Source organism: Zootoca vivipara, chromosome 3 (genome assembly GCF_963506605.1).
Source record: "Zootoca vivipara chromosome 3, rZooViv1.1, whole genome shotgun sequence".
Classification (NCBI taxonomy): domain Eukaryota; kingdom Metazoa; phylum Chordata; class Lepidosauria; order Squamata; family Lacertidae; genus Zootoca; species Zootoca vivipara.
In genome coordinates, this window is record NC_083278.1 from 19,786,426 (window position 1) to 19,798,900 (window position 12,475).

General features: G+C 41.0%; 1 protein-coding gene across 5 annotated transcripts in view; it reads right to left on the reverse strand.

The window, feature by feature from the left end:
* The window catches only part of ATAD2B (ATPase family AAA domain containing 2B), a 61,221-nt gene that overhangs the window by 15,303 nt on the left and 33,443 nt on the right, over window positions 1-12,475 (reverse strand). For 3 of the 5 annotated variants that reach the window (XM_060272440.1, XM_035109984.2, XM_060272442.1), the window contains exons 16-22: window positions 10,251-10,562; window positions 9,861-9,993; window positions 9,213-9,399; window positions 5,848-6,033; window positions 4,970-5,105; window positions 3,374-3,570; window positions 45-204 (exon numbers count right to left, since the gene is read on the reverse strand). In XM_060272440.1, the coding sequence (XP_060128423.1) occupies window positions 45-204; window positions 3,374-3,570; window positions 4,970-5,105; window positions 5,848-6,033; window positions 9,213-9,399; window positions 9,861-9,993; window positions 10,251-10,562 (1,311 nt within the window). The remainder of the gene's footprint in view (window positions 1-44; window positions 205-3,373; window positions 3,571-4,969; window positions 5,106-5,847; window positions 6,034-9,212; window positions 9,400-9,860; window positions 9,994-10,250; window positions 10,563-12,475) is intronic. The other 2 variants (XM_060272441.1, XM_035109985.2) reach the window with 1 other exon arrangement.

The window sequence follows — 12,475 nt, forward strand, 5'->3', positions numbered from 1 at the left end:
GATGTTATGCTTAAGATTTTTTTTATTTTTAAAAAAATCCTTACCCCCAGGATCTTTGTCAGGATTATATTCCAATGCATTGCTGCATATGAGATCTATGTCTATTAGGAAATCCTTTGCAGTTAAATAATTGTGCTTATCAATTTTACTTATTACTGTTGACAGGTCCATCGGCTCTCTGATAACTTCAAGATAATCTGAAACCTATAATCAAACAGTGACACAAAGTGACACAAAAGTGACACAGAGATTTATGCTAACTTTAACATATTCAGCACTATCATTTTGTTTTCGAACACAGTAATTCTAAACATTTGAAACCATGATAAGAACTAATGTTAGAACAACATTTGTTCACCCCAAGATTCATCACTCTGATTTTTAACCTGGCAAGGAAAACTCCTATCAAAACTCTCTTGTTCTGTATATGTAAGTAATTTTCATTTTTAAATATTCTGTAGAGAGAAAAAAGTGCAAGACCTTCCAAACACAATGAAGAAGGCCTTATTCACACATATGCTTCCAAGACATACACAACTGCTAGAAAGTTCCTGCAGTCATAAGAACATTGCTGGATGCCAATGGCCTGTCTTGTCCAACATCCTGTTCTCAAAGCGGCCAACCAAACGCCTGTGGGAAACCGACAAGCAGGACCCAGGCACAAGAGCACCTTTCCCCTCTTGCCATTTTCAGCAACTGGTATTCCGAAACATGACTGCCTCCATCATCATGGCCAGTGGCCCCAGACAGCTGCATCCTCCCAGAATTTGTCTAATCCTCTTTTACAGCCATCCAAATTGTTGACCATTGCTGCCTCCTGTGGAAGTGAGTTCTACAGTTCAACTAGGCATGCGTGAAGATGTACTTTATCTGTCCTGAATCTTGCACCGCTCAGCTTAAATGGATGTTCATGAGTTCTAGTGTTACGAGAGAGGGACAAAAACTTTTATCCATTCACTCTCTTCACGCAGGGTGCGACCTTTTGTCATAGGGGAGTTACCCTCAACCCATGAAAAGAAGAGCCCAATATAGATTTTACCTTTGATGGGCATTTAACATTTGAGGAAGAGGGGAGATGAAACAGATTCAAAGCCCGAAATTGCTTGGAGGTCCAATTGCCTAAAGATAGCTTTGGCATCTGAGGCCCTTCTACATGTGCCCCTATTAAATAGGGCACAGTATGTAATCCTCACTTGAGAGGAGGCCTTTACAGCAGCTGAACCCCAATCAAGGAATAAAATAATTTTTAAAAAATGCTGTAGTACTTTGGCATACCTCTGGAGCTCCATGCAGTCAAAGGAATGAACTCCCACCACTGGGGAGAAGGGCTGAGGTTTGTCCCTGCACTTGCACTGAGGTCTGGACAAAGTTCTGAAGCATCAATACTGTTCCATTACTTCTGAATGCGCATATCAAAGCCTGTGCAATGTGGGAAACAAGACCCTGCCTGCCTCTCACTTTAGGCTAGGGCAGGCGCTAGCACCCCGGAATAAAAACTACAAACATGCTGCAGAGTGCATTTGTGAATCTCTGAATTGCCTTTAAAATGTTCCTGGTGAATTCTACTGGTCCTTTCCTCCCTATCTGATAGTCCTCCTCTGAGCAGCAGTTTTTTTGTCTTTTCTTGGACCAGCTTCATCCCCGTCTTTTCCCGTGAATCAACTATTTTCTATTTTTTACATTTTCAAAGAAATCAGTAAACTCTTGTCAGTTTACGTTGTTAGACAGGAGTGACTTGCAAGAGCCCTCATGTAATGTTAAAAACGTATTGTAGAAAACACCTCTTAAGTACAAGAAAGAAATTTGTTACATATACAGAATAAAAAAAAAATCTAATGGCTAAAGTGATGACCGGTTTTTTATTTGAGCTAGGACTCAACACAGGAATCTATTTTGAACCTTGGAACATTTCAGGTAGTATTCGAAAACAGCATATGCACAGAAAGGGAGATATTCAACTGTGGTGTTTCTCCCCCCCCCCCTTTGCACAAACAGGACTTGACCCTTTCTTTCCTCTCCCCTGTAGTCTCCTGCATGCATTCAGAATCTGTTGTGGAGAGTTGGGAAACCCTCTAGAACAAAAGATGGGGCCAAGGAGCTTTGATTTTGAAAAGAGGGAGCGTAAGTTCTATCATCATGCCTGCTGGCACAACATTAGATCTCACCCAATAAATCATACTCACTGCTCTTAGTCTAGATTGGGGGCTGTGTTTTCATATTAAATAGCATAGCTGCCACTGTAGACTGAGCTCTGATGCTACTCAGAAATCCAGTTACAAATTTGCAAAATGGAGCCAGTAATTTACTCTTCCACAGCGCTTTTTTGACTAGGGATGGGCTACCATTCTTTTTAACGGCCACATTCCCTAGGTAATTTTTCATGGTATCATGACAACTGTGGATGGGGCCACTCCCATGTATTGGTCCCCTCCTTTTCTCTTTCCAGGCTCTCTTCTTTCCACCCAGTGGGGGAGGAAATTGCAGAATGCACAAAAAGCAGGCATTTCCTTCCAAACAGATTGCCATCACCAGAGGTCTGAATTGATCGCACACAGACCATCTGAGAGAGCACACCTTTGATAGAGCTATTCCTTGAACTATCAAGCCCCCAATTGCTAGCATAATGCAAATTACATTTTTACCAGCACAACACAAATGGCTATTTCTTAAGTTATCTGTGCAAAATTGAGCTTTGAAGTTGACCGAAAATCGGACAGATTGTCACAAATTTGCTTGTAAACATGAACTAAAAGTGATTTTCTAGTAAACAATATAGTTAATGCAGCTTTGCCATTGATTGCTTTATTTTATACAGAACATTAAACTATTTTTTTACTCTAAAGGCAAAGCTCAGAAAATTTAGCAGTGACTCAAACTTAAGTCGCCAAATTCAGTCTTATTTTTTTAAAAAAACTATATTTGTAGTTGACTACAAGTTGTCAGATCAAATGGTGTCATTACAGATTTATAATTTTTCAATTTTCACTTTGGCCAGAAACAGGCAAGGGGAGAGAGATGATAGTTTAATTTGTGAAATATTCTGGCAGAGGCATTACAATTCAATAAATTTCTTTCCAACATCCCCATTGGTTAAGAAGTGTTACTCCAGATAAAACAGTTTGCATCTGCTTCCTGTGAACAAATAATTTTTTGCTACAGAATGGAAGCAGCTCGAACAATACAGTATTCTATAGGTTAGCATTCTTGCCGAAATAAGTTAGCAGTGGCTTCAAATGTTAAAATTAAGCCACAATTGCTGTAAATATGCAAAACAGGTTAGATCAGGGATATCTGCAATATTAACTAATATATGTATGCTTAATCAATCACTAATAAGGTCAACTTCATTGTTTGCACGTTACTGAAACAAGACCTCTTCAATATCCACCGGTTTGCTGAAGATGTTAAAGCGCTTGTCTGTGGCCAATCTCTTGGTAACATCCCTGAGAAACAATCGCAGTTCTCTCAGTGTGTTTTCTTCCTGGTCCTCCATTCGCTGCTTTTCTGCCTCTGACAGCTGGCGAGTAGAAAATGGTAGTGCAAGAGGAAGCACCTCCATATCAGAAAGAGCTTTAAAAATAATAATAATCAAAAAGTCAGGCAAAATAGGCTTTTCAGATTACATCCTTGGAAAATTTCATACAACACAGTGAATTCCTTACTTTTTACCCTTATCAGACTTGATAACACCAAGAACTCTGCGCTCCTTATCTCAGCTCCACACACCAAACTGAAATAACCATATTGTGGAGACTTTACAATTACTGTGAACGACAGCCTGCTCCGCACCAGACACCTTTCCTTCAATAAGAGGAGTTGACAAGAGACAGGGTGGCAGGAACCTCAAGAACCTGCATGGCCTTCTATCACAGCTATCAGAAAGTTAGAGCCAAAGAGATATTTTTGGCTCCTTCAGTCTCTAGGAAACCACAACTAATGCCTGCCAAGTTGTAAGTCATCTCCACCGAAAGATGGGTTTCCTTTCAGTGCCAAAGAAAATGTGCCAAATCCCAAACCCCAATTAATCTGAAACCACTACAAAACCTGCCTGTCTTTCCCCCCTTAAGATTTACATACAGGCAAGCTTCTAGGAGGTTCCATAAGCAGGCTGTGAGGGTAGGAGTAAAAAAGTTTCTGGTGCAGGGACATCCAAAACACACTGTACAGTAATATACAGCAGAATCTAGTGATTAGGTGCTGTTTCGGGCAGCTCTCTAAATTTCTGCTCAGTTCATGCTTCCTTCTTTCTCTCAAAGCTGCTATCTGTTTCAAAGTCTTTACTGCTTTGAATATGGCTATCCCACAACTCTCGACAATTTTACCATCTGTTTAGATATGGAGACTGTTGTAAAAATATATAAATGGGTGCTCGTTGGCAAACTGAGATGCTATTCTGGCAGCCTATTCAGCCTGTTTATTGCCTTTAATTCTAACATGTTTGGGAAGCCAACCAGCCTCCAGAATGTATGTTGGGGTAATAGCTGAGAGAAAAAATGGAGCTGAGGGAGTGAGGAGGAACTGGCCTGCTCAAGCACTTTTGTCTTTTTTCCCCAAACTGGACTTCATATGCCAGTTTGTTGCCCATTTCATTCAATTTGTTACTCTATTTTCAGAGCTCTTCACAATCTTGGATTTTCACCAACCTGAATACTTGGTGTCATATGCAAACTTTCATAGCTGCCAAGTTTTCCCTTTTCTCGCGAGGAAGCCTATTCAGCATAAGGGAAAATCCCTTTAAAAAAGGGATAACTTGGCAGCTATGGCAAACTTTGCCACTTCGCTGCCCATCCTTAATTCCATATCATTCAATGAACATGTACCACCATGGTGTGTGGATGCAGATATTAATCCTATGCACCATCACCACCAGTGACTGCTATTTCTAATCTTATTTCAAAATGAACACAAGCAGTGCTGCTTTCAGGTGGAAAATTACATACGCTCTGGACTTTACAGAGAATTAACTTACCAATTTGTTTCCTTCTTGGAGGAGACATAGATGCTTGATTGAGGATAAGCTCTTGGAAAAATTTGCGTCTGTCTTCTTCACTAGGTCTCTGAATATAAAAAACCTCTTCATATTGGATTTTAAAGATGCATTTCACCTACATAAAATCAATGAGAATTAGGCAGCTGAAAATCTCATTGAGCTACTTATTCAAACAGCACAAGCAAATTTTACACCACCCCCTCCCACTACGCAGAATAGCCAAAATGACCCTCATAATTTTACTGCCTGAAAATGGGGTAGCAAAATTGCACATGCCAATTTGGTTTGGTCCTAGCAGAAGCTAGTCATTGGTTACATCCTTAGCAGGGAAGAAAAGCACACACTAGGATCAAAAACAGCATTATTTCAATAGAATTTTTGTTAACCTAGTCTGCTAGTCTGACCTTATTTGGTCTGACAATCACAGAGGTGGGGCCAAATAAGGCAGTGTCAGGGCAAGAAAAGAACATCGGACAGAGGTTCCAAATTAGAATGGGAAACATTTGCTTTCTTGTTTTAGGGTATTTTTATAATGTGTTGTCGTCAGCGGTACCACCACCTAGACAAAATTAATTTTGCAATGTGAGCTTCCAAAGTTTGAGTTTAGTTAGTAAGCAACACTATCCCAATCTAACGATACATACAACCAAGTTTCTTACTAACACGCAGTTCCCCATTCTTGCCCCAGTACAAGTGGTTTGTTAAACACCCTCAGGAATAAAAAGATGCTTCAGCATTTGGGGTAGAAGTTTCCCTCCAAGTGGACATTCCTACATGCACATTTCAAGTCCCTCTCTGATTCAGGTTCACTCTTCCCTACAATGATTCCACTTCTCAAGAAATTATGCCATGCTCACCTCTTCAGGCAATTCACTATACATGGTTTCAGAGGTAGAGAGTAGAAATATAGGTGAGAATGATGGTATGTCTTGCAGCAAAGTTAGAAAAGTAGCTCTCACAGTTTCACTGACAGCTTCCCACCAATCGCCAATATGAGGCATGTAAACAATACTCGGTAGTGTTCTTCTTGCTTCACGAAAGATCTAATTTAAGAGGATGACAACATTAAAATGATACTAAGAAAATGATTTTTTAAAAATTGTTTGTATTTTATGCACACATAAACATTTCAGAATGTGATGTTTTCAACTATATCTTTCTTAAAGGTTAGATTTAAATAGCTATTTTCCATAGGCTCCAAATTATCTTGGTCTCATCTTAGTACAACTACAGAACACTGTTTTAATCATCTATCTTCACAAAAATCACTGACTTGCAGAAGAACATTAAACAGCACTTTTTTTTCCATTGCTTCCCCCGATTATTTTTTTTAATGGTATAATATTCTCAAACACTGCTTTCTCTCAATTTTGAAATCAATTGTAACTGAACTGAAATTAATGGTCGCTCTGCATCTTGCCAATAACTTCAGACATAGCATGGCGACACATTTCAAAATCGTCTCCATAACATATCATTCTGTGTTTTTCTATATATTGAATGGATATGAGATAGCAGGATTGTGATTATAGATGACAGTTAACAATGAAGTCTTGGGACTTAACAATTGCCAATTCCCTCCCCTATAATATTAAATATTCCGTGCACAACCATGGCTTTGGCTCAGAGAATGCTATGACAGAGCTTACATGTGCAGCCTAAAAATAAAGTACATTTAGAGAAGCTGAAGGTTTTCTGAAGTGTTTTTATAGAAGATATTGTTGGCTTCTGCAAAACTGAGATTTAATCCAACCTCAACAGGTAAGTCAAAAGAGAACCCAGCAGTCTGGGAATAGGGAACTGACAGCCCTCCGCACTCAACCCACATAATTCCTCCCTCCCAGGTTATAGGACTGAAAATACCTCTTGTTGGTGCCAAAGCTAAAATGCTTTTTACAAGTCTGTAAAAAGAAGGGTGGGTGGTTGAACCAAGAAGAAAGGTAGCCCTGAAGCTTAAAAAGTTTCTCACCCTGCAAGTGACGTAGGGACCTCACCATTCAAGATACAGTGGTACCTCGACTTACGAATGACTCGACCTACAAATGTTTCGAGTTACGAACAGAGTTCCGTCCGCCATTTTGGATGCAGTTTAGATAGGATTTTTTTGACTTACGAATTTTTAGATAGGGTTTTTTCGACTTACGAATTTTTTTAATTTCCCCCCCCCACTGGCTTTGACTTACGAATTTTCCGACTTGCGAAAGTCCGTTCGGAACGGATTAAATTCGTAAGTCTAGGAACCACTGTACAGTGAGAGGGAGAAGTATTTGATCCCCTGCTAAATTTGCCTGTTTGCCCTCTGGCGAAAAAATGACCGGTCCATAATTTTAATGGTAGGTTTATTGTAGTTGTGAGAGACAGAATAACAACAGGAAAAACCCCAGAAACCCAGAAGACAAAAGTCAGAGATTGATGTGCATTATAATGAGTGAAGTATTTGATCCCCTATCAACCAGCCAGATGTCAGGCTACTTGGTATCTTCACTGTATGTAGCAAGCTGAGATTAGAAGCACCTGCTGTAAGGGAGAGGTCTTACCTGTAATCCCAGCTCGTTACAGTACCTGTACAAAAGACACCTGTCAACAGAAGCAATCAATCCAGCAGATTCCAAAGTAGCCACCAGGACCAGGACCAAAGAGCTGTCCAAGGATTTCAGGGACAAGATTGTAGACCTGCACAAGGCTGGACTGGGCTACAAGACTATTGCCAAGCAGCTTGGTGAGAAGGTGACAACAGTTGGTGCAATAATTCGCAAATGGAAGAAACACAAAATAACTGCCAACCTCCCTCGGTCTGGGGCTCCATGCAAGATCTCATCTTGTGGAGTTGCAATAATCAGGAGAACAGTGATGAAGCAGCCCAGAACTACACGGGGGAACTTGTCAATGATCTCAGGGCAGCTGGGACCATAGTCACCATGAAAACAGTTGGTAACGTACTACGCCATGAAGGATTGAGATCTTGCAGAGCCCGCAAGGTCCCCTTCCTCAAGACAGCACATGTACAGGCCCGTCTGCAGTTTGCCAATGCACATCTGAATGACCCAGAGGAGAAGTGGGTGAAAGTGTTGTGGTCAGATGAGACCAAAATTGAGCTCTTTGGCATCAGCTCAACTCGCTGTGTTTGGAGGAGGAGGAATGCTGCCTATGACCCCAAGAACACCATCCCCACCATCAAACATGGAGGGGGACATATTATGCTTTGGGGGTGTTTTTCTGCTAAGGGGACAGGACACCTTCACTGCATCAAAGGGACGATGGACAGGACCATGTATTGTCAAATCTTGGGTGAGCACCTCCTTTCCTCAGCCAGGGCATTGAAAATGGGTCAAGGATGGGTATTCCAGCATGACAATGACCCAAAACACACGGCCAGAGCAACAAAGGAGTGGCTCAGGAAGAAGCACATTAAGGTCCTGGAGTGGCCTAGCCAGTCTCCAGACCTTAATCCCATCAAAAATTTGTGGAGGGAGCTGAAGGTTAGAGTAGCTACATATCAGCCCCGAAATCTTACTGACTTTGAGAGGATCTGCAAAGAGGAGTGGGACAAAATACCTCCTGAGATGTGTGCAAACCTGGTGGCCACTGCAAAGGGATCAAAAACCTATTTCACTCATTATAATGCACATCAATCTCTGACTTTTGTCTTCTGGTTTTCTGGGTGTTTTCCTGTTGTTATTCTCTCACAGCTACAATAAACCTACCATTAAAATTATGGACTGGCCATTTCTTCGTCAGAGGGAAAATGGGCAAATTTAGCAGGGGATCAAATACTTTCCCCCCTCACTGTAAATTGACAGCAATCTTAAACATTTTTAACAAATTCCATCAAGCTCAGTCTCTTTCTGACAGTAGGTGACTGGAAATGCTTTGTCTCTAATCAGAGAAGAATGCATAGCTCTGGCAGTGGCGCTTCTTGCTTCAGCAGAAGTGTATTGTGGCACCTTAAGATTTCATTGCCGTTTAATTCTGTGGACTTGGGAAGAAGAGAAGATGGGGTACAGGATTCCCTTTTAGTTGTCTGGCACAGCTTTAACTGAGGCTTCTGCTGCACACAGAAACCCCTATCTGTGTCTCTAGGAACACATAAATTTCCCATCCACATGGTATGTTTGCAAAGAGGGATTCTGTATTGACATTTATTTCACTGAAAGCTGATGGGAAACTTTCTGTGTGTGACATGTTGCGCAAAAGGTCAAAAGGGATATAAAGGCAGACTAACCTGCGCGCATGATTCTTCAGGTGTTTTGGCACTGACTGAATAAAGTGCTGGCAGATCTAATCTGTGTACAGCAATTTTTTCGAGCGAGTGCAAAAGTGCTGGAGCAAGGTGCGAAGTCTGACCTGAATCCCTCTCTCCAGAAAGCAGTAATCTTGGCCTGTAAGAGGTGGGCTGATGGTAAGCTGACCTAAAACAAAAGTTAACATTTTAAATTTTTTTAGACCTGATCTGTTTTTACCATATATTTTTATATTTGCTATACATTGAGAACTGTTAAGCGCTTCCTAGTGGGCAAGTTGAATGAATTATAGCAGCAGCACACCTGCAATTAGCATGCCCAACTTTCTAGCAGGGAGTTAAGTCAGCTTAGCAGAGGGGGTTTATCAGGTGCAGGGAAAATGGTGGTGGCCAGGGGGGGAAGCGGGATGGCAAGGCGGAGCAGGCTGGCAAGAGAAGCAAGCATAAACAAAGAATCTTTATTGCTTGATTCTATAACTCTCTCTAGAAGAAAGGTTTAGGGTAAGAATACACCAGAGCAAACCAAAGACTATACCAGAGTAGTACCACAAATCACAAACTTATGCAGGCACTACAAGCAGCTATTCCTGTGTAAGTCTTGATGATAAAGTTATCAGAACATCTACTCACATTGTAAAATGAAGGTAAGGTTTGTGTACAGCAGCTGATAAATGTTTCTTTGGTGATCCCGACTGGCAACTTGTCTCAAATATTGATGAAGCATGCTCATCTTCACTATCGTCCAAAATTAGACTAGTTGCATCTGTTCAATGAAAATTAAAGGCTGATTACTACGTTAGCCGACACCTCCCGCAAACATCATGAAACGGGTGCTTAAAATACATTTTGGCCAAGTTAAAAGGAAGTTGTAATTAAAAGGGAGGAAATGAAACCTTTCACAAGAATACACTTAATATAATGCCCCATAGCCTTCATCAAAACATTACTTTAAAACTGTTCTTGTTTTGTCTTGTTTTCTAATCTGATACAAGACTGACTGGAATGAAAAGATGGAAATACCTTCTTTTTTGTCAGCCTGGCTGAACTCAGCATGAGGAAACACTTTATGTAAAATTGCCAGAATGTCATTGAAGGTTCTTTCCAAAAGTGGCCTTATAATGGGAGAGAGTGCTTGCCCTGATGACAAGACGGCACGTTGAGAGGCAGGCACAGTATTCTGCATTGCATGGTGAAAATCTTGTGCGCTGAGAACTATTGAAGAAACGTCTAGCTGCAGTTTCTGGCTACTGACGTAGATCTGAGGATAGCGCCGTCGCAGGGCAATCAAGGCAGCCTCAGTGCAAAGTGCTTTTATGTCGGCTCCACAATACCCTAGGGCACAGGAAAGAAGAAAGAAAACATACAAAGGTTCCATAAAGCAGCACCAATGTTTTGCATATGTCAAGCACCCGCCTGAAGCCGAAAGCAGCCAGCAGCATTCTGTCAGATTCATTCACAGTGCATTTAGTAATATGTGCAGCTTTAATATAAATCAAACCACCTGCTGGCAACTGAAGAAGCAAATGTTAAAACTCTCTCTTAAGAATAACCAAGGCTCTGGAAAAAAAATTAATTGCAAAAGAACCTATGAGACAAAGGCAAGTGTAAATACATTATTGTTTGACATTACCAGAGCGGTGTATGGACCTCAGGCATGCAGGAACACTATGTAAGCACAAAATCCAATCTCAGGAGGATTGGAACTGAGAAATAAAGCCTTCACTGAGGTAGAAAAAGTCAAGTCCTCATGAGAAGAGAGGAAGCACTTGCTGCATCTGCTGAAGGCTCACTTGAAACAATGGTGGGCCTGGCTTTCAGGGAAGAAACCTTCCATGCCTTGCGGAATTCCTGCTCTCTCCTTCCATGGAAATAAACTGACCATCATGATTAAGGAGACTGGGAAACAATTTCTGTGCTGGTATCCAGGTTTTCCATATCATTCTTTGAACAGCCAAAACTACTGTGATCCTGCCTTATACACAGTTGTGCTATTCAGGGAATTTCTACAAGATTCAATACAGAATGCTCTCTTTATGAGTGGTCACTGCGTATTTGCTGAACTTAGCTCCTAATGAAATCAGTGTAACTTTACTTAGTCAGTATTAATGTCAGTGGCATGTAACAGCATCTCAGTTGCGTGAAATGTAGCTCGATAGCAATGCAGTATGACAACCCCCACCCCAGCACCCTGATTTTTTTTCATTCCCAGGCACTCACCAAAACAATTTATTGAGTACCTAGTGGAATACACTTAATGCTAAGCTCATGATTTACCATAACAAGGATAAGTGAGCCTCAAGGTTGTAAACTCTCGTCCTGCCCTCCCCTGCGCAGCCACAAGACTGGAAGCTTCTGCTTTTGATTAGCTGCAGTTTAGACTTGCATACAAATCCCTAAACTGCAGCAAATTATAAGTTTGTTGAAACAGGTTAGCTTCAAAAGATGCAGCAGAAGCTAGCTTGCCAAGTCCTCCTCAAAGTCATGCAAGAAGGGGGAAAGGTCCCCTGAATGCTAAGTCATGGTTTATTGTTGGGTGGCAAGGCAGTCCAGTGTCTCAGTGGATTGTCTGTGTATTCTGTAACACACATAAGCCCTAATTCATACCACCTTTAATACCCAAACATCATGTTAAGAGGCAAGTTTCCACATACATTAATGCATGTACCTACAAGGCATTTAGACATTATGGCAGCCAAATGTAAGTGGCAGAGGTGGGTGTGACCCAGTCATAATGCCCTGCCATGTATTTTGTACATTTCGGGGGGGGGGGGGGATAGTGCCAAAGATGTTTGAAATTGGTTGGCTTAAAACAAACCTGTTTGATATTCCACCTTACCGCAATGCGGTAAGTTGCATTTATCCTCTGCTGTAAAAATACAACGTATAGGGAAAAAGGTTTCAGATGGGTTCAATATACACTAATAGGTAATTCTTACAGCATATTTCATGATGCCCTTTTAAGACAATGATTTTTACTTGCAAAAAGAATGCCAGGTGTGGCCAAATTCTGCAAGCTAGTCCTTTGGCAATTAAGCTACTTACTACTTAGAAGGAACATCACTGGACTAAATCAACTTAGGTCCAGTGCACAAACTTAAGTTAGGAGCTTTAATTTGTTTATTTTCTATATTCAAACACTGACAGTTCCCTCTAGTTCCCTAAGGAAAATATATTGGCTTATCTTGAAAAAGATTGCAGTTAATTATCCCACCATGACTGTTTGTATCTGCATCACCCTAGATGTA